Source organism: Mastigoproctus giganteus, chromosome 13, assembly GCF_048544385.1.
Source record: "Mastigoproctus giganteus isolate SK-2022 chromosome 13, ASM4854438v1, whole genome shotgun sequence".
NCBI classification, from domain to species: Eukaryota; Metazoa; Arthropoda; class Arachnida; order Uropygi; family Thelyphonidae; genus Mastigoproctus; species Mastigoproctus giganteus.
In genome coordinates this window covers 162,532,793-162,558,772 of record NC_143587.1, presented here as the reverse complement: position 1 = coordinate 162,558,772, position 25,980 = coordinate 162,532,793, and the positions used below count along the sequence as shown (strand labels likewise).

The window sequence follows — 25,980 nt, the reverse complement described above, 5'->3', positions numbered from 1 at the left end:
AATTCAGATCCAGTTGATGAAATTGACTAAATTAATATTAACCATGTGGCTATAATAATAATAAATTAAAAATTAAAGTAATGATGAGTTTTTTCAAAATTTTATGAAAAATACTCACTGCTTAGGTGCCACACAGCACTTAAACCCTGATTTCTGAAAGGAGTTAAAGGGAATTACTTGGAATCTTCTTTAGTATGTGTTATCATCCAGTTCCTTCTGGATTTGTTGCTTTTTTTATATATATATATATATATATATATATATAAATAACTGTCTTTTCTATAAAGAATATTATTTCATTTCTCCAACTGCATAGTGTCAATGTATGTTAATAGCAGAGTTTTTTTTTTTTTGAGCAGTAATGTTAAGAGATATTTTAAATAACTTTATTTTTTCCTTTTAGGGTTTAACACTCTTTGATCTAAGGATGCCACTACCTCTTGACTTTGTGTATGATGTAAGTTTTAATCTGTGTTTTTTTTTTTGTATAAATTACATTTTAAGTTAGCGGTATTTACCACAAATGCTTCTATCTAGCATATAATATATTGATTTATCCAGTTTGGAAAATGGTCATATAGAGGTGAAATTAAAATTTTGATTCAATAATCTGGCGGTAGTCGTGATGGGTCAAATCTTTTGGGGTTTTTTTTGTCAGATACAGAAAATGTGTTTCCTTGCACCATTTAGCTCTTATAATATTAATTGACAATGAGAAATGCTAATATTTTTTCTTTCTTAATGGAGTGCAATACTTGCTAAAATATGCTTTGCATTTTACTCTCTTTATGTGCAAAAAAAAAAAAAAAAAAAAAAAAAAAAAAAAAATTCGACAGAAATTTACCAAAACATTTTAACATCAGTAAATTAATAAGAGGAGTTTACCTCAATATAGTACATAGAACACTTCCGTATGATACCCTCCAGAAATTAAAACGAAAAAATCGACAACTTACCGGTACATTAAAGTAAAATATAAATAATTAAATGATCAATTTAACACAATTCAAAATCAATTTAAAACAATTAAAAATCAATTTAACGCAACTAAAAGAATCTAACGAAAATATTCAAAACGATTTTCCTTCCTGAAGCTGACAATGCTTTTCAACCGTATGTCGTGATCACAGGAATGAAAATTACCGAATCGGGTTAAACCTGCAACTTAAATAGTGATTATATGTCTTCACGCATGTGCGTAAAGGTCCATGCATCGGAGATCAAATATGGCCGCCGAACATTAACAGAATTCTCTTGTAATTTAATTTCAACGGTTTCTGCAATTAATAGTCGCGTATAATTACATTGAACGTTAAGTATTTTGGCCTCGTTAAATAAAAAAGTTCGTACGAGTTGGGTGACATCCCCCCCCCCCTACAGACACATAATGTACTACCACAGAATATGTCGGCTAGTTCACGAACACCCAGTATCCAACGAACCGACATATCAACAGGTTACAAATCTTTCCTCGTGTACAGTATCGCAGGACCAGATTTCACTTTTATCCAAAGGATTAAATTATAATTTACCACCTCGAAAACTGCCTAAAAAACAATGCGTAATTGATATTAAATTTGGACTTCGTAATGTTCCACAAAAAGATGTATTTATTCAACAAGTTAACCAAGTAGTGAATAACATAAAAGAAACGCGACTTCCTAAATTGAATACACATGACAGTTCAGCTTTACGAGAACTTCGGGAAAATAAGGACATTATTATACAGAGGGCAGATAAAGGAGATACAGTGATAATACTAGATAAACATGATTATATTAATAAGTTAGATTCAGTTGTGTCTGATACCTCCACTTATCGTGAAGTAGACCCGGCACTGTTTACCAATTTGGTAAATCAATGCAATAAAACATTAACCACGTATCGTAAAAACGACTACATTACTATGGTTCAGTTGAAGGAATTGAAGTCCAGAAAATACAATATTCCTGCACTTTTCGGTCAGGTAAAATTACACAAGACTGGATTTCCTATTCGCCCTATTGTTTCCTACAGGAACTCAGCATTTTCAGCCTTAGCCACACATGTATATAACATTATAAAACCTTTTAGACAGGTTATACAATTTGGGATTAAGAACTACGATACATTATTTAATAATCTTAAAGACTGTAGACTCGACGACAATGACAATTTATTCTCACTAGATGTTACCTCAGTATATACGAATGTAAATGTTGAATACACATTAGATATTATTTGGGATATGTTAATAAAAACTCGACACCGATTAATTATACGAAGCTGCCTATTAAGGAAATTTTTCACTTAATTAAACTGTTAGTTGAGGCTAACTACATCACCTTTCGAGACAAGGTGTACAAACAAATTTTTGGATTACCAATGGGTTTGAGCCTGAGTGGCTTAATGTCAGAGATCTATCTCTCAACGATTGAGCAGATACATTTGACACTTTTTCGTCCCCGTATCACATACTATGGGAGGTATTTAGACGATGTTCTAGTTATTACTGATAGTAGTACTATCCAAAACATTCTACATTCATTTAATAATATTCATTCTAGACTCAAATTTACATTGGAAAGGGAAGATACGGATACAAAGTCATTAAACTTTCTAAATTTCACGCTTACCCGGGACTCGAATAAAATACAATTTAGCATCTATCGAAAACCCACAAACACCGGTATGCTTCTACATTATAATAGCTATCACCCGTTCACCTGCAAAAGATCGATTATCTTTAATCAATTTCTAAATGCCTATAAATATTCAACAACGGATTCTGCTTTGGACTCAGAAATACAAATATTAACTAGCAGATTCTTAAACAGGGGTTATTCCATTACCACAATAAATCGAATTAGGGTACAAGCTAAAGATAGGATACAAAATACTACACCAATCCACAATAGTAATATCAAAAAATACTTTATTTCTGTCCCATATATTGAACAGTGGCACAAAGAGCTTAACAGATTCTTTAAAGATACCGAATTTAAAATTATAGCTAGGACTATACGGAAGTTACACACTATATACTGAAAAATCGTTCGGTTCTTTCCGCGTTCGCAACACAAATTAATGATCTGGTATACAACATTTCTTGTGGTGATTGCGACTCGTGTTACCAAGGTTCGACGCTGTTTTCTCTTAATATTCGTGTAAATCAACACGAAGCCTCAGTTCGTGCTTCTCGTTCAGCAGCGTCAGAATTAGCCTTTCATGCCATTAACAAAAAACATACTTTTTTATTTAACGAGGCCAAAATACTTAACGTTCAACGTAATTATACGCGACTATTAATTGCAGAAACCGTTGAAATTAAATTACACAAGAATTCTGTTAATGTTCGGCGGCCATATTGGATCTCCAATGCGTGGACCTTTACGCGCATGCGCGAACACATATAATCACTATTTAAGTTGCAGGTTTAACCCGATTCGGTGATTTTCATTAGATTCTTTTAATTGCGTTAATTTGATTTTTAATTATTTTAAATTGATTTTGAATTGTGTTAAATTGATTATTTAATTATTTATATTTTACTTTAATGTACCGGTAAGTTGTCGATTTTTTTCGTTTTTTCCGTTTAATTTCTGGAGGGTATCATACGGAAGTGTTCTACGTACTATATTGAGGCAAACTCCTCTTATTAATTTACTAATATTATTATCAACGTAGAACATATTGAGTATTACAGCTCTGATTCATACTATCTAAAAACATTTTAACATAACATTCAAACATCACAATTTCAAACGTGCATATATTTAACTTTATTATATGTAAAAATATTTTTTAAAAACATTTATGCAGGGAACTCTGCAAAGTCAAAGGCAGAATGTATTTTGCATCTACATTCACACATGAGGAGTTATTCAGGGAGGGGAATGCCAGAGGTGATTTAAACTCGGGCAGCGAGCTAGATGATCTTGTGTTAACTGAGAGCAAAGTAGAGGAGAAATTGTTGAAGATAAACATAAAGGCACCCAGGGTAGATGGGATCTATCCAATTATATTAAAGGAGGCAGCAAAAGAAGTAAGCAAACCCTTAGCCATAATTATAAGAGCTTCCTTGGACTTAGGGGAGGTACCCATGGACTGGAGATGTGCAAATGTGATCCCAGTTCACAAAGGAGGATCAAAGGGCGACACAAGTAATTACAGATCTGTTAGTTTAACTTCTGTTCCAGGGAAATTAATGGAGGCACTGGTTAAAGAAGCAGTGCAGGATCATCTAGACAAGACTTCAGTTATAGCTCGGACACAGCATGGTTTTGTTAAGGGGAAGTCTTATCTGGCCAATTTGATTGGATATTATGATGTGGTCACAAAAGAACTGGATGCAGGGATTAACTTTGATATTATATATTTGGATCTTAGAAAGGCTTTTGATACTGTTGCACATGGAAGACTGCTGCACAAATTGGATCAGTGTGGCATAGGAGGCAAATTGCTGCAATGGATAAAGGGATGGTTGAGTGGGAGAAGACAGAGTGGTAATCAGTGGACACTGCTCTTCATGGACTAATGTTATTAGTGGAGTCCTTCAGGGTTCAGTGTTGGGTCCATTGTTGTTTTCTTTATTTATAAATGATATTGATGGTGGTATATCAAGCTTAATGTCCAAGGTTACAGATGATACAAAGGTTGGCAGGGTTGTTAAGGGCACTACTGATGCTATGCTGCTGCAATAGGATCTAGAAAGGTTGAGCAGATGTGCTGAGAGGTGGCAAATGAAGTTTAACATTCACAAATGTAAAGTACTACATATGGGAAGCAGTAACCCCAGCGTATCAACTCTTTGGTGCTACACTACACTACACTGACAGTGGTAGAGAATGAAAAGGACCTGGGGGTAATTGTGCGGGCAGATATGAAGTTTTCTGAGCAGTACAGACGGTCTGCAAGAGTAGTTCATGGTGTCTTGTCAATGATATATAGAGAAAATTTTATAGCAGGGATAAGGAGGTGATTATCCCATTGTATAAGGCAATGGTCAGGCCACACCGTAAGTACTGTATACAGGTCTGGAGGCCTCATTTTAAGAAGGATGTAGAGCTATTGGAATGAATACAGAGAAGGGCAACAAGATTCGTGAATGGAACAAAGGGTGCTCTTATGAAGAAAGGCTTAAGTTTTGCAGATTACAGTGCCTGGAGACTAGGCACCTGCAAGGTGATCTGATTGTGTATAAAGCCTTGAATGGTTTGAGCATGCTTAATGCTGATGGGATTCTTTCTCTTGCTCAGAATAATCATCTGAGAGGGCATTAATTGAAATTGATGAAAGACAGTTGTTGGATAGATGTGTGGAAGTTTGCCTTTAGCCAGCAGGTAGTTGATTGGTGAAACAGACTTTCATCTTGTGTTGTGGAAGTTGATAGCCTAAATAAATTTAAGGCTGAACTGGACAGGTATTTGGAGGTAATGGAAGGGTGAAGTGGGAGCTGTTTTTTTTTTTTTTTTTTATTGCCAATGCTGCATAAGCTTGCTTTCTTGCATCTTATGTCTCTACTAATGATAAGTCAATACATTTTGCAAAAAAAAAAAAAAAAAAATTAGCATTTTACAATCCAGAAATATTACAAAAGTAATCACTTATATCAATGACTACATATGTTTTTAAAAATCTGTGCAAAAAAGGTGGCATTCCTCTCTTTATAAGATGCTTAAACAACTGCTTTGTCCTTAATCTATTTTTGTAGTCAGCAGGATTTAAATTGCATAGAAAATGCAACGGTCTTAATTCTTATGGCAGAAAAAAATCTTACCTTTGCAATGCATTGCCCTTGTGTTACATTGTTTTCAGCAGATGACCTCACCAAACAAGTTGGCCATTTGTTTAAAAGGTGAAAGGTGGGACTGCTATGACAACCTGTTTCAGGACTAACTGGTCCCTCATAGACAGCAAGTGGTCTTTAGTGACAATGCTCAGACAAAATGGTTATTAATGTCCATTAATAACCAATCTGGCTTCTCCCTCTCAACTGTCTCTTTATCCAGACCAGTAACTTGTTCTTATTGCCACACTGTTTCTTTTTTTTTTTTATGTGAACCCCAAACACGAGAGGTATTACAACCTATAGTACTTAGTACCGTGCATGGGTTGGAGGTTGAGAAAACGATAGAAGATATTTGTTGACATTGGACTTGAACTTCTTTAGATTGTAATTTTCAGGAAATACGTATGAAGGAAGGTTGTTCCAGAAAACGGCAGTTGAATGAATAAATGAGGAAGATGAAAAGTTAGTTCTGTAGGTTTGAAGTTGGACAGTAAATGGATGGTGGCAGCATGTGTTCGGACTGTTTTGAAAGAGAGAGAGGGAATTATAGAAGTCAATTCAGAAGAACAGTGCCCATGGAAGTATCTGTAGAAGAGGCATGCAGCAGAAACAGTACATCTATGAGAAAGCGAGTGGAGAGACTCTATTAGAGATGAATCATTAATTAACCTAACTGCCCTCTTCTGAATGGAATCAAGAAGCCTGAGAGAGGTTTTGGGGGCACCCCAGATGTGGGAACAAAATTCCATGGCAGGGTGGATTTGCGATTTATACAGAGTGAGCAGCTGTTCGGAAGAAAAGTAACGCCGAGAGCGAAAGAGAAAACCAAGTTTTTTTTGATGCAGAGGAAGCAATAATTGTAATGTGCTTTTGCCAAGAGAGATAAGAAGTCAGGGTAATCCCCAAAAGAGATATATCATTTTGCCTAGAAATGGGAGTGTCACTAAAGATAAGCGTAGGAGCAGAAGAACCCTTCTTGCGAGATATAAGACAAGACTGAGTTTTAGAAGGGTTGAAATCAACTAAGTTGTCTTTGCCCCACTGGAGAATTACCTGAAGATCGGCATTTAAGGAATTGGTAGCAGATTTTTGAGAAGTTGAAGCTGATTGAGCAGGACAAGGTTTCTCAAAATGGAAAGTGGAATGCAATGTGCTATCATCGGCAAAACTATGGATAGGATTTCCAGTCCTTGGGGGGGGACACCGGCATTAGTGGAGAAGTTAGAAGACAGAGAGCCATCTACCATCACCCTCAGTGAGCGATCAGAGAGAAAACTGGATAACCAATTACTAAAAACAGTTGGCAAACCATAAGATCGAAGCTTGTTTAGAAGACCTTTATGCCAAACACGATCAAAAGCTTTTGAGATGTCAAAGCCTTTGAGATGTAAATGGGTAACATAAGCCAGAATATCACCAGTGGATCGACACTGACGGAATCCATACTGGCAATCATTGATCAGACAGAAGGTTTCTAGGTAGTTTAAAAGTTGGCGGTTAATTGATTTGTCCATTACTTTAGAAAGAGTAGAAGTAATTGGATGGGAGGGATTTGTCACCCTTTTTAGGAACTGGCTGGATATGAGCAAATTTCCAAGCAGAAGGAAAAACAACTTTGGAATAAGAAAATGAAAAAAGGCGGCAAAGAATAGGAGTAAGTTCAGGAGCACAGGTTTTAAGAACAAGTGGAGAAATACCATCAGGACCTGGAGCTTTCTTAGCATCAAGATTCATCAAAATCCTTCTGATATCCTTGTGATGGAAGACCACAGGAAACATTGAATGGAGCGTGTTGGGAATGGTGGGAGGTGTTTTTACCAAGATCATTAATACATGGGCTGGAAGAAAAATGGGATGCTAGCAGGTCAGCTCTTGGCTGAAGTGACAACAGAACCATCTGGTTTGGACAGAGGTGGGAGCAGAGATGGGCAAAAGTTGCGGCCAATAGCCTTTGGCAAGAGACCAGAATGCTTGGCTACCATTAGGGCAAGAAGCAAGTTTTCTACTCTTAGCCTGTTCAAACTCTAGTTTGGACTGAACAATAACTGCTTTACAATTGTTGCAAGCTTTGGTGTAGGCAGAAAATGAAACTGAAGAATTAGAAACAAGCCAATTACGATATGCAACATTCTTCTCTTGAACAGCCTTAGCACATTTATTGGAACGCCAAGGTTTTAGATAAAAGATGAGATTTTAAAGTGGAGTGTGGGATAAACGATTCCATTCCTGCAAGAATAATTTCACTGACACGATCTGAGCAAACATTGACATCAGAAGTTTTGAAACAGTAATCCGACCAAGGAAAAGAAGAAAAGAAGTCTCGCAGGTCATCCCATTTTGCATTCTTGTAATGCCAAACAACACGAGGTTGGGAATAGCCATGAGATAAAGGTTCCATTGGAGAAGAGACAATCATCAAGTTGTGATCTGAAGTGCCTAAAGGACCTCTCACTTCGACCGTTTACTTAGATGGGTTGTTTGTGAGAAAAAGATCAAGCATGTTGGCTGTATGATTAGGATTGCCTGGTATTCTTGTAGGTAAATGAACAATCTGTGCTAGGTCATTAGTAATTGCAAAAGCCTCAGCATCTCGACCTGCTGGGTTGGTGTGACTAGAAAACGGAATTCATCTGGAGTTGTGAACATTAAAATCACCAAGGAAAATTACCTCACTGTTAGGAAAGTTGGACTGGAGAAAGTCAAGTTGCAATGAGAGGAAGTCAAAGAGCTCCAAGTGATTAGTGGAATTGGGAGAATGGTAGAGACAACAGATGAATTTGACACAATGAAGTAGAGAGATTTTAAGCCAGAGAAGATCAAAGAGAGGAGATTCCAAATTGCCAAGTCTCTGACAGGGAATATCAGAACGGACATATGCACAAGTACCACCTTTGAGGCGAAAGGAATCATACCGCAAATAATCTGGGTATCTGATATGAGCAGTAGTTGAATCAACCGATAACTGAGATTCTGTCAGAAAAAGTACATGGGGTTTGGCAGACTTGTACAGTTACGTGCAACAGTATCAAAAGCTTTCCAGATATTCAGGTATATGATATCAAAATTTTTTTTTGCATCCAGTTCCCTTTTTACTTTGTTTGAATGGCAGTCAGCTTTTGCACATTGTTCTTAGATACCAATTTGCCATAAAACAACAAACAACTGAATCGTAGTATCCAATCTGATTGGTCAGACAAGTTCGCACCTTAACAAATCCATGCCGTGACTGCAATGTAGTTTCATTCCTGCATAACTTCAACTAGAGACTATTATATTCCCTGGAATAAAAGTTCAGCTAACAGGTCTGTAATTAGTCGTATCAATTTTTGAACCTATCTCTGTGAATTCGGGATTCATTTGCATATCTGTAGTCCATAGGGACCTTTCCTGAATCCAAAGCTGCCCTTATAATTATAGCTTAGGGATTGCTTACCTCCTTTGTTGCCTCTCTTAATATAATTGGACAGATTTACTCTGTTATCGCAAAATCATTTAGCTTCCTGTTAGATTTTGATGAACATTTTGCATTCTCCTCCTTAAGAACTCCAAAAGCATGAGGAGTTGTATAGGGAGGGGAATGCCAGAATATACAGAGGGTGGATAAAATAACAGAAACACCTGTGATAAGCTTTGCAGTTATGCACCAATATGATGTTGGGCCACCTGTTGCTTGTAAACTGTTGTACTTTACTTGGAATAGATTCAAATAAATCTCGAACTGTCATAAGACAAATATTGGACCATTCTTCATGGAGGAACATGCATAGCTGCAAGGGCATTTCATGCGGACAAATGCTCTTATTAAATTATGTGGCAAAACTCAAAGGGCATCCAAAACATCCCACTTGAATGGACTTTTCTCTCCTAAATGGAAAACCTTTATAGAGCTTGCCTACAACCAGGATTCATCTTCGCTCACTACAAGGTGACAGGCAAATTGACCTGAATAAGATACAGCCTACTGCCTCTCATACAATCCCACTTTTGACATATCATAAGCCGCTGTGTGACCGTTCATTCACAGCTTGCAGCCACTGACACCCCCCCCCCCCAGTGTACAAACTGCAACACTCATCTTACAGTCCAGCATATACTCATTGATTGCCCCATTTACAATGAACGACAAACTCTTTGTCTCATTTTCAGCAGCGAACACTGAGTATAGCTCATCTCCTAGCAGATACACCACAGAGTGGACAAAATCTTTACTTTCCTTAAACAGATACAAACCTATAACGCACTTTGAGATTTAACTGCAATTCATATTGATTAAATACAGAGTACTGAACCCTACCATAGTTAGGTGCATTATGGCCATGTTACCGCTGCGCTGTAAAGCCCATAAACAAACAGCTGCCAAAACCATTGTTGATTCTCTTCCATGTTCGACAGTTGGCACAAGACAATGAGGATGATGTGCTTCCTTGTCATTCACCAAACACAAACTCCCCCTGATGTTGGAGTATTATCTTGAAACATGGTACGAATGATGATGATGGTTCGTCCGGGTATACAACATGTTTCCAATCATCATTTGTCCACTTTGTATTCCATTTACATCATTTACACCATTGCTTTTTCTTGATGGCATTATCATTATAATAAGTGGCTTGCCAATAGCAGTTCTGTAATAAATTTCAGCTTTATGAAGTTCTCTCCAAAAACTGTTTTGCAAGAAAGAAACTGGATTTCCGAGGCTCACATTAAGTTATGCATTTATTTTTGAGGGCAGCAGTTTGTGCATTTCAGGCTACAGTCTCTTTTAGTGTCCAGCAGTATCTTTTGATCAGCTTCAATTTTCTGCCACAATTCATCCTATCAGATTTTGTTTTTCCATATTTGGTGAATGCACTTTCAATACAGTTGCTCTGCATACATTAAAGAAGTCAGCAGTTTTAGTCACCAATCATCATCATCAACTATTATCAATCCACTACAGGATGAAGGCATCTCCAGCAACTTTCCAGTTCCTTCTCTTTTGTGCAATGACCATCCATTTACTACCCACAAACTCATGAATTTCATCTGTCCATCTTTGACGTCGTCCACGTTTTCTTCTAGCTCCTCTTGGGTACCATTCTGTTATTCTCTTAATCCATCTGTCATCGTGTTTTCGAGCTATGTGTCCTGCCCAAGACCATTTTAGTTCTTTAGTTTTGATAAGAATATCCTTTACTTGAGTTTTCTGCCTAATCCACGTGTTTCTCTTCTTATACAAGAGTCCAGTTCCTAAATAATTCGCTCCATTCTTCGCTGTGTAGTTTCCAGCTTCTCCTCTATTCTTTTGGTGAGTGCCCACGTCCATAAATCATGGTAAAATTCATTATTTTATGTTTCAGACAAATTGGGATATTGCACCTCAGTATGTGACTATATTTCCTGAATGCTATCCATCCAAAATTTATTCTTCTCTTGACTTCCAGCCATTTATCATTATTACAGCTGATGACTTGTCCCAGATAAGTATATGACTCCACCTTTTCAATTACTGCTCCCTCAATCATTATATCCCTTTCTATGGCATGCTTGTTCATCACTAATTTTGTTTTAGCCATATTCATCTTTAGTCCAAAATCCTTACTAACTCTGCATAACTGATTGAGATTTTCCTCTAATTCCATGGGATCATGGCTTATGACTACAAGTCATCTGCAAATTGTAAATGGTTTAGGTACTCTCCATTCATATTGACTCTTTTCTGCGACCAGTTTCATCTTCTGAAAGCTTCCTCAAGGGCAGCAGTAAATAACTTTTGAGATAATGTGTCTCCTTGTTGAACTCCTTTCTCAATTTTAAATTTGCTACTGTCTTTGTCTAGTCTAATAAAGGAGGTAGTGTTCTCATATATTTTCTTCAAAATTATAATATATGGGGTATCTATGCCTTGTCTTTCCAGTGCCTGAAACATTGCCTTGTGGTGTATGGAGTCAAATGCCAGGCATAATGGTGTTTTATATTCATTAGCTGTGACATTATGTGAAGGTGATCCATAGTTGAGAATCCTGTCCTAAAGCCAGCTTGCTCTTTCGGTTGATTCTCATCAAGCATTCTTTCTAATCTGTTAGTAATGATCCTTGTGAACAACTTGTAGATGTGCGATAACAAGCTAATTGGTCTATAATTTCCAATTTCTGATTTATCTCCTTTCTTATGCAGCAAAACTATGGTTGCATTATTCCACTGCTTAGGCATCACACCTTTTCTAATGCATTTTGTGAAGAGTCTTGCCAGTTTCTGTGTCATGTCTCTTCTTCCCAATTTTAACAACTTTACAGTGACTTCATCTTCCCCCGGGTCTTTCTGATTCTTCATTTTCTTCAACGCATGTTCTATCTCATCAGGAAGGATATCAGGTATGTCGTATGTGTTGCCAATTTGCGATCCATCTTCCCCACTGTTGGCATCATTCCTTGTATAATTCTCTCGTCGCTCCTTGTATAATTCTCTATAGTAGTAGTCTGCTATTTGGATTATGCCTTCTCTGCTATTTATTAGTATACCATCGCTATTCTTCAGTTTCAGTATCATTTGTCTTTCTGTATCACTGCTCATGGCTGCTGATTTAAGTCCTTTGTGGTGGTTGTTCTAGTTTTCTTTTGTTAAATCTTCTTGTCCTCTCTGAGTCTCTTTCTAATGGCTTTGCATATATCTCAGTATACTCAATTTTCTCCTTGTCAGTGTTTATTTTTCTCTTCATTTGTCTTCGGTCATCATGACAAGTGTTTCTTGATTAATTTTTTCTTCTTTGCATTTCTTTTTACCTATAAGTTTCTTGGGCTCTATCACTTTCAGAAAGTTGTAATATTCCTCATCATACTTGGTCCTGAGCCGGCTGCGGAAGCTCAAACTTGTTCTTAAGTTCCAGTACATACTGCTTTTTCTCCTCTTCTGTTATCTCACAGACCTTTGTTTTATTTACTCAAGTCAGTTTTTTCCTTTCCTTTCCTACATCTATATCAAGTGTACATCTTACCATTCTGTGATCACTTCCAACATTTACCTTGTTCGGGACAGTAACATCATTCATTATATATTTTCTGTTAGTGAAGATGAAGTTGATTTCATTAGTTGTTAATCCATTTGGGCTCTTCCATTTCCACTTTCTGTCCACCCTTTTCTTGAAAAAAGTATTCATTACTGACAATCCTCGAGATTCTGCAAATTCCACAAGTCTTTCATTTCTTTCACCAATTCCAAAGTTTCCTATAGTTCCCCTTTCTATGCTGTTTTGTCTCTTTCCAACCTTAGTATTGAAGTCCCCCATAATGATAGTGTAGTGGTTTTCTGTTCATCTAGAAGACTCAATTTCAGTGTACATTTCTTCAATCTCTTCATCATCATGGCACCGATGTTGGTGCATAAATCATTATATCCTTCAGCTTGTACCTCTTAGAAATCCTGCTTATCATAAATAGTAGTTGACACCTTTGGTGATGTACTTTTGAATTCCAAAATGTTGTTTATATCTTTATGGACCAGAAAGCCAACTCCACCTTTGCTCCTTTCACTGTTTCCATTGGTGTACAGCAATTTCCATTTGATAAACTTATAAGTGATTAATTTCTTCTTCTTGTTTCAGCCAAACCGATGATATTCCAATTCACATTTTCTAATTCCTTTTCCAGCTCTAATATCCTATCTTCACAAATGCCCCCTGATAAACATACACCAACAATTTGACATGTTTGGAATTCAGAAAGGTTGTTTATTTGCTTCATGTAAATTTTTATATCACTTCTAAATAAACATCACCTTTTATCATCTTTTCTTCATAGTACTACCTGCAAAAAAATAAAAACTCATCACTGCATGTTCATAAATATATCATACAGCCATTATAAAAACTACTATTTTCATATTAGGTGTTTCCAGTATTTTTCCATCCTCTGTAGATGTTTCACAGTTATTATAATTAAATTTATGGATAATATGCAGTTTTTTTTTTGTTTTTTTTTTTTTTTTAAGTTGAAGTAATGTCCTTTAGAAGTACATCAATAAGATTCATTATTCATACATGTACAATAGAGCTTATATTATAAAGGCCAAATGAAGTGAGGTTAATGAGCAACTCTTGTTCCATTATGAATTGCTTACACAGCTAAGTGAATGGTGGAATGTAATGAAAAATGAATATTCATTTAATGGAGAGAGAGAGAGAGAGGTTTAACATTTAGATTACCTGTTTGCTATGTAAGTAGCTAAACATGCCTAATCATTATTATAGGCCTAATGACTGATGGGTACAATGAACCATTACACAGAGAAATAGTGGGCCTGTAAATCAGTGTCTAATAATGTGGGATTTTAACTTCCCAGATATTGACTGGAACTTGTGGATTGGTCACTCGCACACTAACAATGCTTTTGTGGATTTATTAGATGATTGTTTTCTACAGTAGCAGCATGTTAGAGAGGCAACCAGAGGGAGTAACACCCTTGATCTGATTATCAGCAGTGATTATTCATGCATTAAGAATTTACAGATAAAGAAACTACTTAAAGATGTAATTACCATCAGGGGTAAAGAGAAGGATTTTTGCTTTCGCAAAGGTGACTACAGTGGCCTCAAAGTTTTTTAAGTTCTATACAGTGGGACCAACAGCAAATTCTAAATGGGAAGCATTCAAGGAAGTAATCTTGGCAGTAATCTAGGCTTTTCATACCAACTAAGAAATACTGTTCTAGGTTTAGGCACAAATGGATGACAGATGAACTAATGAGATTCGTGGCAGAGAAGAAAAATGCGTGGGATGCATATAAATTATCAGCAGACACAGAAAGCCCATGGTATATATAAGCTAGTCTGTAATCAAGTCACAAAGGAGGTTAGGCAAGCGAAGGCAGATTATGAGAAATCTTTGGAAATGGATGCAAAGACAAGCATCAATGACTTCTTTATGTATATAAACTCTAAAAGGAAGGAAATGAATCAGATTAGTCCACTTAATATCAACAGTTTGACTGTAGATCAGTGATCGTCAACCTGGTCCCTACCGCCTACTAGTGGGCAATTCAAGATTTCATGGTGGGGGGTTTTGTCCGTTGTTACAAATCTTGCCTAACCTCCTTTGTGTGACTTGATTACAGACTAGCTTATATCTGCCATAGGCTTCTATGTCACCTGATCATTTATATATATCCCACACATTTTTCTTCTCTGCCGCGAGCCTCATTTGTACATCTGAAATCCATTTTGGTCTAGATCTTGAACAGTATTTCTTAGTTGGTATGAAAAGCCTAGTATTTCCAAAATTAATTCCTTGAAAGCTTTCCATTTAGAATTTGCTGTTTTAAATACCATCAGTTGAATCCACTGTATAGAATTTAAAAACTGTCTGAGACCACTGTAGTCACCTTTATGAAAACAAAAACCCTTCCTTTTACCCTTGATGGTAGTTACATCTTTAAGTAAATCCCACATCAGTACACTGTGATCACTGTCACCTAGTGGTTCCTTTATCCACAAATTCTTAATGCATGAATAATCACTGCTGATAATCAAATCAAGATTATTACTCCCTCTGGTTGCTCCTCGAACATCTTGCTGTAGAAAACAATCCTCCAATAAATCCACAAAAAGTCTTGCTAGTGTGCAAGTGATCAACCCATAAGTTCCAGTCAATATCTGAAAAGTTAAAATCCCCTGTTACAAGACATTCTGATTTACTGACCCACTCTATTTCTCTTCAGAATTGTTCGTTGTACTCAACAGAGTCATTAGGCCTATAACACACTCCTACTCTCATTTTCCTTTTTGCAGAGCTTATGTGACACCAAACTAACTCAACATTGCACAGTCCACCCATATCAACTGGATGAATTTCCTTAGATTTTGTGTTTCTTAACTAACAGCATAACCCCTCCTCCCATTCTACCCTGTCTATCCTTTCTGTACACACTCTCCAAATTCCAATTCTTCACTGTTTATGTCTGTGTGACACCATGTCTCTGATATCCCAACAATATCTGCTTTGATGTCTTGAACAGCACTTCAAATTCATCAAATTTATTTACTATACTTCTAGCATTGGCATGTATGCAAGTATACATGCACTGGTTCTTACTCCTAGTTATCCTAACACAGCTCTTGTTCCATGATGACTCCCAGCAATTCTTGAAATCCCCAGCAACAGCCTAGGGAGCAGCCTGCTCTCTGGGCTGCTGCGCATTTCAATACAAGCAGTGCAAGCATAACTTTTGCCTCTGCCTGCGGCTACTCTTAATCTTTTAGTCTGTGAATCTTTTTTTTTTTTTTTTTTTTTTTTTTTTATGAAAACCTCAAGCACGAAAAGTATCAAAACCTATAGTACTTAGTACCGTGCATGGGTTGAAGGAGAAGTATGGGGAGAGGGGGATGCCAGAAACTTTGTTCTAGAGACTAAACATGGGTTTCACCACTTCGAGCCTCCAATAAGCAAAGTGGTGATATTTCACCGGTTGATAAAAGTCATCTACCACCTGAAACTCCCAAAGCTAGAATTTTTCCGAGCCATCTAACACTGCCTCGATAGCATCAGCAAATGAAAGACTGCTGTAAAATTGCAGCAGTATATCATTAAGGGCAAGTTGCTATAGTGGATAAAAGGATTGTTGAGTGGGAGAAGACAGAGAGTTGGTACTCAATGGATACTGCTCTTCGTGGACTAATGTTATTAGTGGTGTCCCCCAGGGTTCAGTGTTGGGCCCATTATTGTTTTGTATATTTATCAATAATATTGATGAAGGTGTATCAAGTTTAGTGTCCAAGTTTGCAGATGATACAAAGGTTCGGCGGATTGTTAACAACAGTTATGACATTATGCTGCTACAACAGGATCTGGAAAAGTTAGACAAATCGGCTGAGAAGTGGTAACGTTGAAAAATGCAAAGTATTCACCAAATATGAGAGTATGGGTATCAGTAACCCCAGAGAAATGTACCAACTGTAGTGTTATACTCAGGGTAGTGGAGAATGAAAGAGACCTGGCAGTAATTGTGCAGTCAGATATCAATTTTCTGACAGTGCAGACAGGCCGCCTGAGTAGGTCATGGGGGTCTTGTCCAGGATATACAGGAATTTTGTGAGCAGGGATATGGAGGTGATTGACCACTTTTATAAGGCAATGGTCAGGCCACACTTTGACCACTGCATACAAGACTTCAGTTATAGCTCGGACACAGCATGGGTTTGTTAATGGGAAGTCTTGTCTGACTAATTTTATTGGATACTGTGATGTAGTCACAAAGGAACTGGATACAAAGAATAACTTTATCATATATTTGGATCTTAGAAAAGCCTTTGATACTTTGCACATGGAAGACTGCTGCACAAATTGGAGCAGATTGCTGCTATGGATAAAGGGATGGTTGAGTGGGAGAAGACAAGAGAGTGGTAATCAATGGACACTGCTCTTCATGGACTAATGTTATTAGTGGAGTCCCTCTGGGTTCAGTGTTGGGTCCATTGTTGTTTTCTGTATTTATAAATGATATCGATGATGATATATCAGGCTTAATGTCCAAGTTTGCAGACAATACGAAGGTTGACAGGGTTGTTAATAATACTAATGAGTACACTGCTGCAATAGGATCTAAAAAAGTTGAGGAGATGGGCTGAGAGGTGACAAATGAAGTTTAACATTGATAAATGTAAAGTACTACATATGGGAAGCAGTAATCCCAGAGTAATGTATCAACTCTATGGTACCACACTGACAGTGGTAGAGAATAAAAAGGACCTGAGAGTAATTGTGCAGGCAGATATATAGTTTTCTGAGCAGTGCAGATGGTCTGCAAGAGTAGCTCATGGTATCTTTTCAATGATATACAGGAATTTTTCTAGCAGGGATAAGGAGGTGATTATCCCCTTGTATAAAGCAATGGTCAGGCCATACCTTGAGTACTGTTGTTGTTATTTGGTTTTTTAGGAGCATTAGCAACTGAGGCCATATTGCTCCAGGATATGGGTGATCATTCCCTGACCTTTCCGCATCCTCCGTATTTGGTGGTGACGGCCTCGAACCACCAAATACAAGAGGCACCTCCGTAGCCAGGTGGAAAGGAGCAGCAGTGCTATGCACTGCTGCTCCTTCCCACCTGGCTACGGAGGTGCCTCTTGAGTACTGTATACAGATCTGGAGGCCTCATTTTAAAAAGGAGGTAGAGCTGTTGGAATGAGTACAGAGAATTGCAACAAGTTTAGTGAAAGGAACAAAGGGCTTCTTTTACGAAGAAAGGCTTAAGTTTTGCAAATTACAGTGTCTGGAGACTAGGCACCTGCGAGGTGATCTGATTGAGGTGTATAAAGCTTGAATGGTTTTAGCATGCTCAATGCTGATAGGATTCTTCCTCTTGCTCAGAATAATTGTCTGAAAGGGCATAAATACAAATTAAGAAAAGACAGTTGTAGGATAGATGTGTAGAAGTTTGCCTTTAGCCAGCAGGTGGTTGACTGCTGGAACAAACTTCCATCTGTCATTGTAGAAGTTGATAGCTTAAATAGATTCAAGGCAACTTGACAAACATTTGGAGTGAGTGGATGGGTGAAATAAGAGGTTTTTTTTTTTTTGGTTGATGCTATATAAGCTTGGTTTCATGCATCATGTGCCTTTGCTAATGCTAAAGTCTGGAGCCTCATTTTAGGAAGGATGTAGAGTTGCTAGAATGAGTACAGAGAAGGGCAACATGACTGATGATGGGAACAAAGGGTTGCTCTTACAAAGAAAGGCTTAAGTTCTGCAAATTGCAGCATCTGGAGACTGGGCACCTATGAGGCAATCTGATTGCAGTGTATAGGGCCTTGAATGGATTGAGCAGACTCAATTCTGATCTAATTATTATTATTATTATTAGCCATATGGGGTAAGGAAGCCTGAGGCTTTTGCTGCACCAGCCAACAAAAAAAAAATGAGTTACCGAGAGAGAGAGAGAGGGGGGGGGGGAATCACCAAGAAAGAGAAGAATGAAGATGTCCAGCTCAGGATCGTGGGTGTGCTAAGCCCATATTCACCAAATATGAGCCCCCTTTGTCTTGCTCAGATTACAAACCTGAGGGAACATAACCTGAAATCAAGGAAAGGCAGGTGTCAAATAGATTTGTGGAAATTTTCCTTGAGCCAGCAGGAAGTAATTTATTTCCTGGAACAAACTTCCATCTGTCGTTCCAGAAATTGATAGGTTAAATAAATTCAAGGCAGAACTAGACAAACATTTTGAACAAATGGATGGGTGAAATGGGAAGGGCTTTTTTTTTTTTTTTTTTTTTTTTGGCTGATGCTGTATACAAGCTTGCTTTCTTGCATCATATGATGCTACTAATGCTAAGTCAAGCAAAGATGTATTTACTTATTTAGAGAAAAATGCTTTGTCTTTTGTATTGATCTGAAATTAAAAATATAGCGGTGCTTGTACTGTACCTTCATTGCAGAATTACACTTATTTATTTGAGATAAGAAATTGGAACACAGCAGTTGAATTAGCTTTAAAGGGTAAACCTCAGCATTTTAAATTCTTTTCATGTTTGTAAAATTTAAAATTTTTACTCTTTTGACTGAATCAGCACAGCAATAATCCAGAGTTATATACTCAGTTGACAGTATATTACAGGATTATAAAAAAAATAAGTATAAATAATAATAATAAAAAAAAAAAATGAAGTGCTCTCTGAAAATCTGATTCTGAAATGAGTTTTGAATCTTTAGCTTTTTCATTGGTGTTTTACTAATATACTACTGAGGCCATGTATCACTGAGTAAATTGAATTATAATAGTAGATATGCAGATATTTAATACATATAGAATAAATCTTTAGTTGAAAATTAATGTTTTCAATTACTAGTTTCATTTAATAATTTTTATTTTTTAGTTGCATACCAACATTATTCGTGACATAACATTTGTCCATAATAGCTGGCCTTTTGTTCGGAGTCACCAGAGTGCCATTTTGTCTCTGTCGTGTGACGGTGTTTGCAAAGTTAGTATTTTTGTCCGTGTATGTGTAATAAATATATATTTTACTTTCAGTAGCAGTCACGTAAATTGCATCACCCTCTTAAATTTTAATATTTCTTGAAAACCCCTTATATATATATCATCTAAAGACACTAATACATCATCCTGTAAAACTTAGTTTTAACTCCAAGGAAAAAAACCATAATTGTTTCTCTTAATATGATGGGCTTTTTCTCATCGACGTATAGCTACAAAAGTTTGTAACCAATGTGTCAAGGTTACTTAAAACGATATGTGAGGCCAGAGGTATCAAATGAAAATTCAGAGAAAAAGGACAGAGTTTGGAAGTGCTTATGCCTCTGCAGTCATCATCATGCAAGTTCCCATATACCTAAAATCCATGTTGAAGGAACATATTGGGGTAAATGTGATAGAATTGTCTAAGGAAGACTTGTGATGAGTGGTCTGAAAGCATACCTCACAAGAAGCTCTTATTGACAAAATCCATAAGATAAATAATTACTAACCCTATTTAAAAAAACATGTAAATTGGACAATTGAGTAATGAAATGTGTAATATTCTTTGAGCACAATATGAGATACAGATAAAATGATGCGCCTTTTAAACTACAAACATAGTTTTTTTGTTTAATTTTCTATGGTGTATTTACACCAATATTATATAGAATATTTACACTCTTAAACATGTGATGCTTTATTGCATCAATCTTCATTTTAATACAATTTCTAGTGTGCTAATTTTAATTTGCTTCAGACATTGACTGTTTTATCAATTCTTTTGTTTTTTTAGGTGAATAAGTAAATAAACCTTTATTGTGAAGTTACCCCAGGGACTTACATCTGGCTTGGCACACCCAGGGTCCTGAGCTGGATATCATCATTCTTCTCTTTTTTGGTGATTCCCTTCTACTCTCTCTCTCTCTCAGTGTAATTCAGAAATTTTTCCCCCTTTTTGGGTGGTGCAGCATAAGCCTCAGGCTTCCTTGCACCATATAGCTAATAATAATAATAATAATACAGAAAAACATACAACACAATATCCTATCATGGTGACGAGCACCTGGGGTTCACATGTAGGAGGTTGAGGAAAACAGAATACAGCATACAAATAAAAAAGCAGAGTACAGCTTAACAATGAACATATTAAGGAATAAGAGTAACAGAAGAGTGATAAATAACAGTTTGATTTATGTTCATGGAGCATCGCAGTCCTCTTTCATAAGGTCAAGGATCATGGGTGACGAAGGCCTTGATAAAGTTGAATCTGGCTTTCTTGTTCTTTATCAAGCTATCAAAGTCAACATCTACACAATTCAGGACTGTGAGCATCTGCTTGGAGAGGAATCTGTCAGTGAGTGCAACCTATTGTGGTGGGCCACAAGTGCAGGTGACAATCTAAGGCTTGGCAGCGGGATCCTCCAAGAGCAGGCGTTCCAAACATTAGGAAATGAAATCTGGCCAATGTGGTGAAGAATTTCATGCAAGACTGTGATATTCGATCCTTATCGTGGCGAGGAAATAATTCCGATTTGAACCGGATTGAAACCTGTTAAAATGCTTGGATGGAAAATTTCTACTAAAAAGCCATCAAGCAAGATAACATTTCAAGAGACCATTATACTTGTCTGTACTGTAAACTAAAGCAGCAGTATAACAAGAATCGATACTCTCCATGACAGATAGATGCAAGGCAGTATTAAAGCTCATGGTGGATTCTAGTTTCTATTATACTGAATAACAAATTTTAGGTCATATCTTGTTAAGAGCATGAAAGTAAGTTTACTTCATAGATTTTGGGGTGCCAAACATGGAAATAGTGTTTAAAATGGCAGATTGGCTCTCACCAGACGTTTTTGAAAAAAGTAGTTTTTTATATTTATACAAGGTATTTTTTATTTATATGGAAATAAGATGTAGCTACAAACATACCTTTATCAAACACAGGACCTTTCGCTTGTATTCAGCTTTGGTAGCATCCCTTTTCGCCATCCAACAATAATTGCCTAACATGGCAGCACTCCATTTGCTTTTGTACCTTTGTTCCATCACTGCTATGTCTTGATGTAAGCATTCACATTCGTCACTTATGGCGCCTCAGTTTGGTGGAAAGAAATCCAGGTGTGAGTGCAAGAAATGCATCTTCGATGACATGTTGCACCCTAGTTTTTCATAAGAAATATTGAGCTCTTCCACAGACTGCCTGTAGTTGCTGGCTTTAATATTTCCTAGAAAACCAGTCGAAACATTTTGAAAGGCTTTCCACGTTAATTTCTTGCTATCACTAAGGACACATTCGAGCTGTTCATCTTTGAAAAGTTATTATAATTATTAGCTATGTGGTGCAAGGAAGCCTGAGGCTTATGCTGCACCAGCCAAAAAAAAATTCCCAAGTTACCCTGAGAGAGAGAGAGTCAAAAATAGAAGGGAATCACCAAGAACAAGAAGAATGATGATATTCAGCTCAGGACCCTGGGTATGCCAAGCCCATACTCACCAGATGTGAGCCCCTGGGGTTAATTGTTTGTGGAGGACCGAAGAAAACGCCTGCCTTAATCTTCTCTGTACTTAGTCTTGGGAATTTCTCTTGCAAGTATGTGAATGCAGGACCGTTCACTTCCAAATCCTTCATGAAATTTTTCATGAGCCCCAATTTGATGTGCAGTGGTGTAACCAAAACTTTATTTGGATCTAGCAGAGGTTAATACATTCTTCATTCCAGGTGTTAATGATTTTCATTGAGGCCAACTCCTCTTCTCGTAGTGCATATCCTTTGCAAAACTGTCCCGCTCGCAGAGAAAGCAACAATACTTAGTGTAACCCTTTTGTAGTAAAAAAAATGGCAATTACCTTTAAATCACCATATATCTGCCACTCATTCTTCTGTGTACACCTAAGAGGATGTTCTCCATGTTTACATATGATTCGTTTTTGGAGATAGAATATGCATGAGGTATGGAAGGCAGCATATTTCCATTGTGTAATAACACAGCCTTAATGCTGACCTTAGAACTATCTCTATATAGTCGCCATTCTTCAGGAACGTGCCTCGTGTTCATTGCTGCCAATAGACCATCATCCTTACAGTGAGTTCATTTTCTCTTTGATAGAATTTATCATAGTCTTTATCTTGAGGACAAAATGTTGTAACTTTCGCAGAATGATCTAGAGGATTCCGCTGTTGTAGCCTCGAGACCAAAAGCTCAGCCTTATTCTTTGGCAGTTCAAGATCCCTGATGAGGTCATTAAGCTCACTTTCCGTGATCTTATGTGGTTCGGAAGGATAAAGGTTTGGACAAAATGGTGGATTCCTTGACGTAGATGCTGCTGTACTTCTTCATGTATATCAAGTTGATGTTCATCAGGGTCTTCGTCTTATCAGAGTGTACAGAAAAACGGTTGGGTCGGTCAGCTATAGGTAGTACTTCACTGTGAGTCACAGGACAAATTGTAGATGGTATATTTGAGTATGTCACTGTTCCACTTTTTCTTCATTGTCATCCCCTTTTTAATAGGAGGCACCATATAGAAGTAACATTCTGTGACATGATTTGTTTGCTCCATCCATATCATGGACACTGTGAAAGGCAGAAAACATCTCTTTCGATTTGCCCACGCATTGACTTTTGATGAACAGGTAGTGCAGTATATGTGTAGAGCGTAGCTCTTGTCCCATTCGCCTACTTTATACCCAAAGTACACGAAGTAGGCCTTTTTTATGCCTCAAGTTAAGGGATGCTTTTTTTTTTACATTCATCAATGTGAAAAAAAAAAAAAAAAAGTCATTAGTTTCAAAAAAGCTAATGACTTCTCCACATACATAACAGAAGTCATCCAGATTATTTATCAATGATATCGATGAAGGTACATCAGGCTTAATGTCCAAGCTTGCAGATGATACAAAGGTTGGCAGAGTTGTTAATGACAGTAAAGACAGCATGCTACTGCAACAGGATGTAGGAAAGTTAGGCAGACGGGATGAGAAGTGGCAGCTGATGTTTACCATTGACAAATGCAGAGTACGCATATGGGTAGCAGTAACCCAAGAGAAACATACCAACTGTGTGGTACTGCTCAGGGAAGTGGAGAATGAAAAAGACCTAGGAGTAATTGTGCAGTCAGATATGAAGTTCCTGAACAGTGCAGATGAGCTGCAATGATAAGTAGGAATTTTGCTAGCAGAGACAAGGAGGTGATTATCCCTTTGTATAAGGCAATGGTTAGGCCACACCTTGAGTACTGTATACAGGCCTGGAGGCTTCATTTTAGGAAGGATGTAGAGTTACTAGAATGAGTACAAAGAAGGACAACAAGATTGGTGAGAGGAGCAAAGGGGTACTCTTACTAAGAGAGGCTTGAGTTCTGCAAGTTGCAGCATCTGGAGACTAGGCACTGGTGAGGAGTCTGATTGAGGTGTTTAAGGCCTTGAATTGTTTGAGCAGGTGTGAATCGGAAGAATCCCATCAGTGCTGATGGGATTCTTCCACTTGCTCAGATTACGAACCTGAAAGGGCATAGATTAAAACTGAGAAAAGACAGTTGTAGAATAAATGTGTGGAAATTTGCCTTTAGCCAGTGGGTAGTTCATTGCTGGAACAGGCTTCCGTCGTTGTTGTGGAAGTTGATAGCTTAAATAAATGTAAGGCTCTACTAGATAAACATTTGGAGTGGATGGATGGGTCAATTGGTAAGGGGTGGGATTTTTTTTTAATTTTTTGCTGATGCTGTATAAACTTGCTTTCTTGCATCATATGTATTGCTAATGCTATTCACACAATTACAGGGCATATCAATCTTACACAACATAAATCCTGTGGAATGTCACTGAGAATAAATCACCCAGTACCTAGCCGTATTTCAGGATTACTGGAACAGAGTTGAAGATGCATTTGAAGCAGCAACAATTTATCACATGATGCAGAGCGAGGCGACATATGCAATCACGTGATAAGGGCATGGTCTTGGCAAAACGAATGCCATCTTGGCTACAGCTCTTGGCAAAACACATGCCAAAACTGCAGTGTTGGCATGCGTTTTTCCAAGAGCTGTAGTTTTAACTCTCTAATATGAGACCCCAACTGTAATTCAAAAAAAAACAGCAGCCAATCGACAAATTTTAATGTGATTTTCATGTTGAGTAGCATGAAATTAGTCAAGATTGGGTATTTTCGCTTTTGTAACATTTTACGCATTGTGACCGGCTTTATAGAAAATTGTATGACAACCATATTTGTTTCTTGCTGCTATATATTTTTTCCAATCTTATTATATATTGTTAATTTCAAACATTTTTCATGATGAAAAGGCATTAGTAGTGCTTTATTATGCAGGAAAGCCAGCTTATACACCATTAGCCAAAAAAAACATGATGCCTCCCATTTCAGCTATTCATTCCCTCCAATAGTTTGTCTAGTTTTTCCTTGAATTTATTTTAAGGTACCAATTTCCACAATGACAGATGGAAGTTTATTCCAGCAATCAATCTCTTGCTGGCTAAAGGCAAATTTCTGCACATCAATACTGCAACTCTGTTTCCCCAGTTTGAATTTGTCTCTCAAGTGCTCCCCAGTTTGAATTTATGTCTCTCAAGTGCATAATATGAGCAAGAGGAAGAATCCCATCAGCATTGAGTTTGCTTAAACCATTCAAAGCATTAAACAGCTCAATGAGATCACCTCACAGGTGCCTAGTCTCCAGCTGCTTCAATTTGCAGAACTGAAGCCTTTCTTGGTAAGAGCACCCCCTTTTTTCCGCTCACCAATCTTGTTGCCCTTCTCTGTACTCGTTCCAGTAGATCTTCATCCTTCCTAAAATGGGGCCTCAAGACCTGTATGCAGTACTCAAGATGTGGCCTGACCATTGCCTTTTCCAATGGATTAATTGCCTCCTTAACTCTGCTAGAAAATTCGTGTATATAACTGACAAAACCGCATGAGCTTCCCTGGTAGCTTATCTTCACTGCTCAGAGAACTTACAATCTTGAATGCACACATTACCCACTGGTCTTTTTCATTCTCCACTACCCTGAGTGTAGTAGCACACAGTGGCTACGTTATTCTGGTGTTACTGCTACCCAAATGAAGTATTTGCATTTGTCGATGTTAAACTTCAGTTGTCACTTCTCAGCCTATCTGCCTAACTTTTCTAGATCCTTTTGCAGTAGTGTACTATGATTACTGTCAATAACCACCCTGCCAACCTTTGTATCATCTGCAAATGTGGACATTAAGCCTGATATGCCGTCATCAGTATCATTGATGAAT

At 37.4% G+C, this 25,980-nt stretch overlaps 1 protein-coding gene across 1 annotated transcript in view; it reads left to right on the top strand.

Annotated features, from left to right (window-relative positions):
* The window catches only part of LOC150076565 (uncharacterized), a 308,265-nt gene that overhangs the window by 176,828 nt on the left and 105,457 nt on the right, over positions 1-25,980 (top strand). The window contains exons 8-9 of the mRNA XM_090387038.1: positions 404-457; positions 19,614-19,721. Coding sequence (XP_090243164.1) covers positions 404-457; positions 19,614-19,721 — 162 coding nt within the window. The remainder of the gene's footprint in view (positions 1-403; positions 458-19,613; positions 19,722-25,980) is intronic.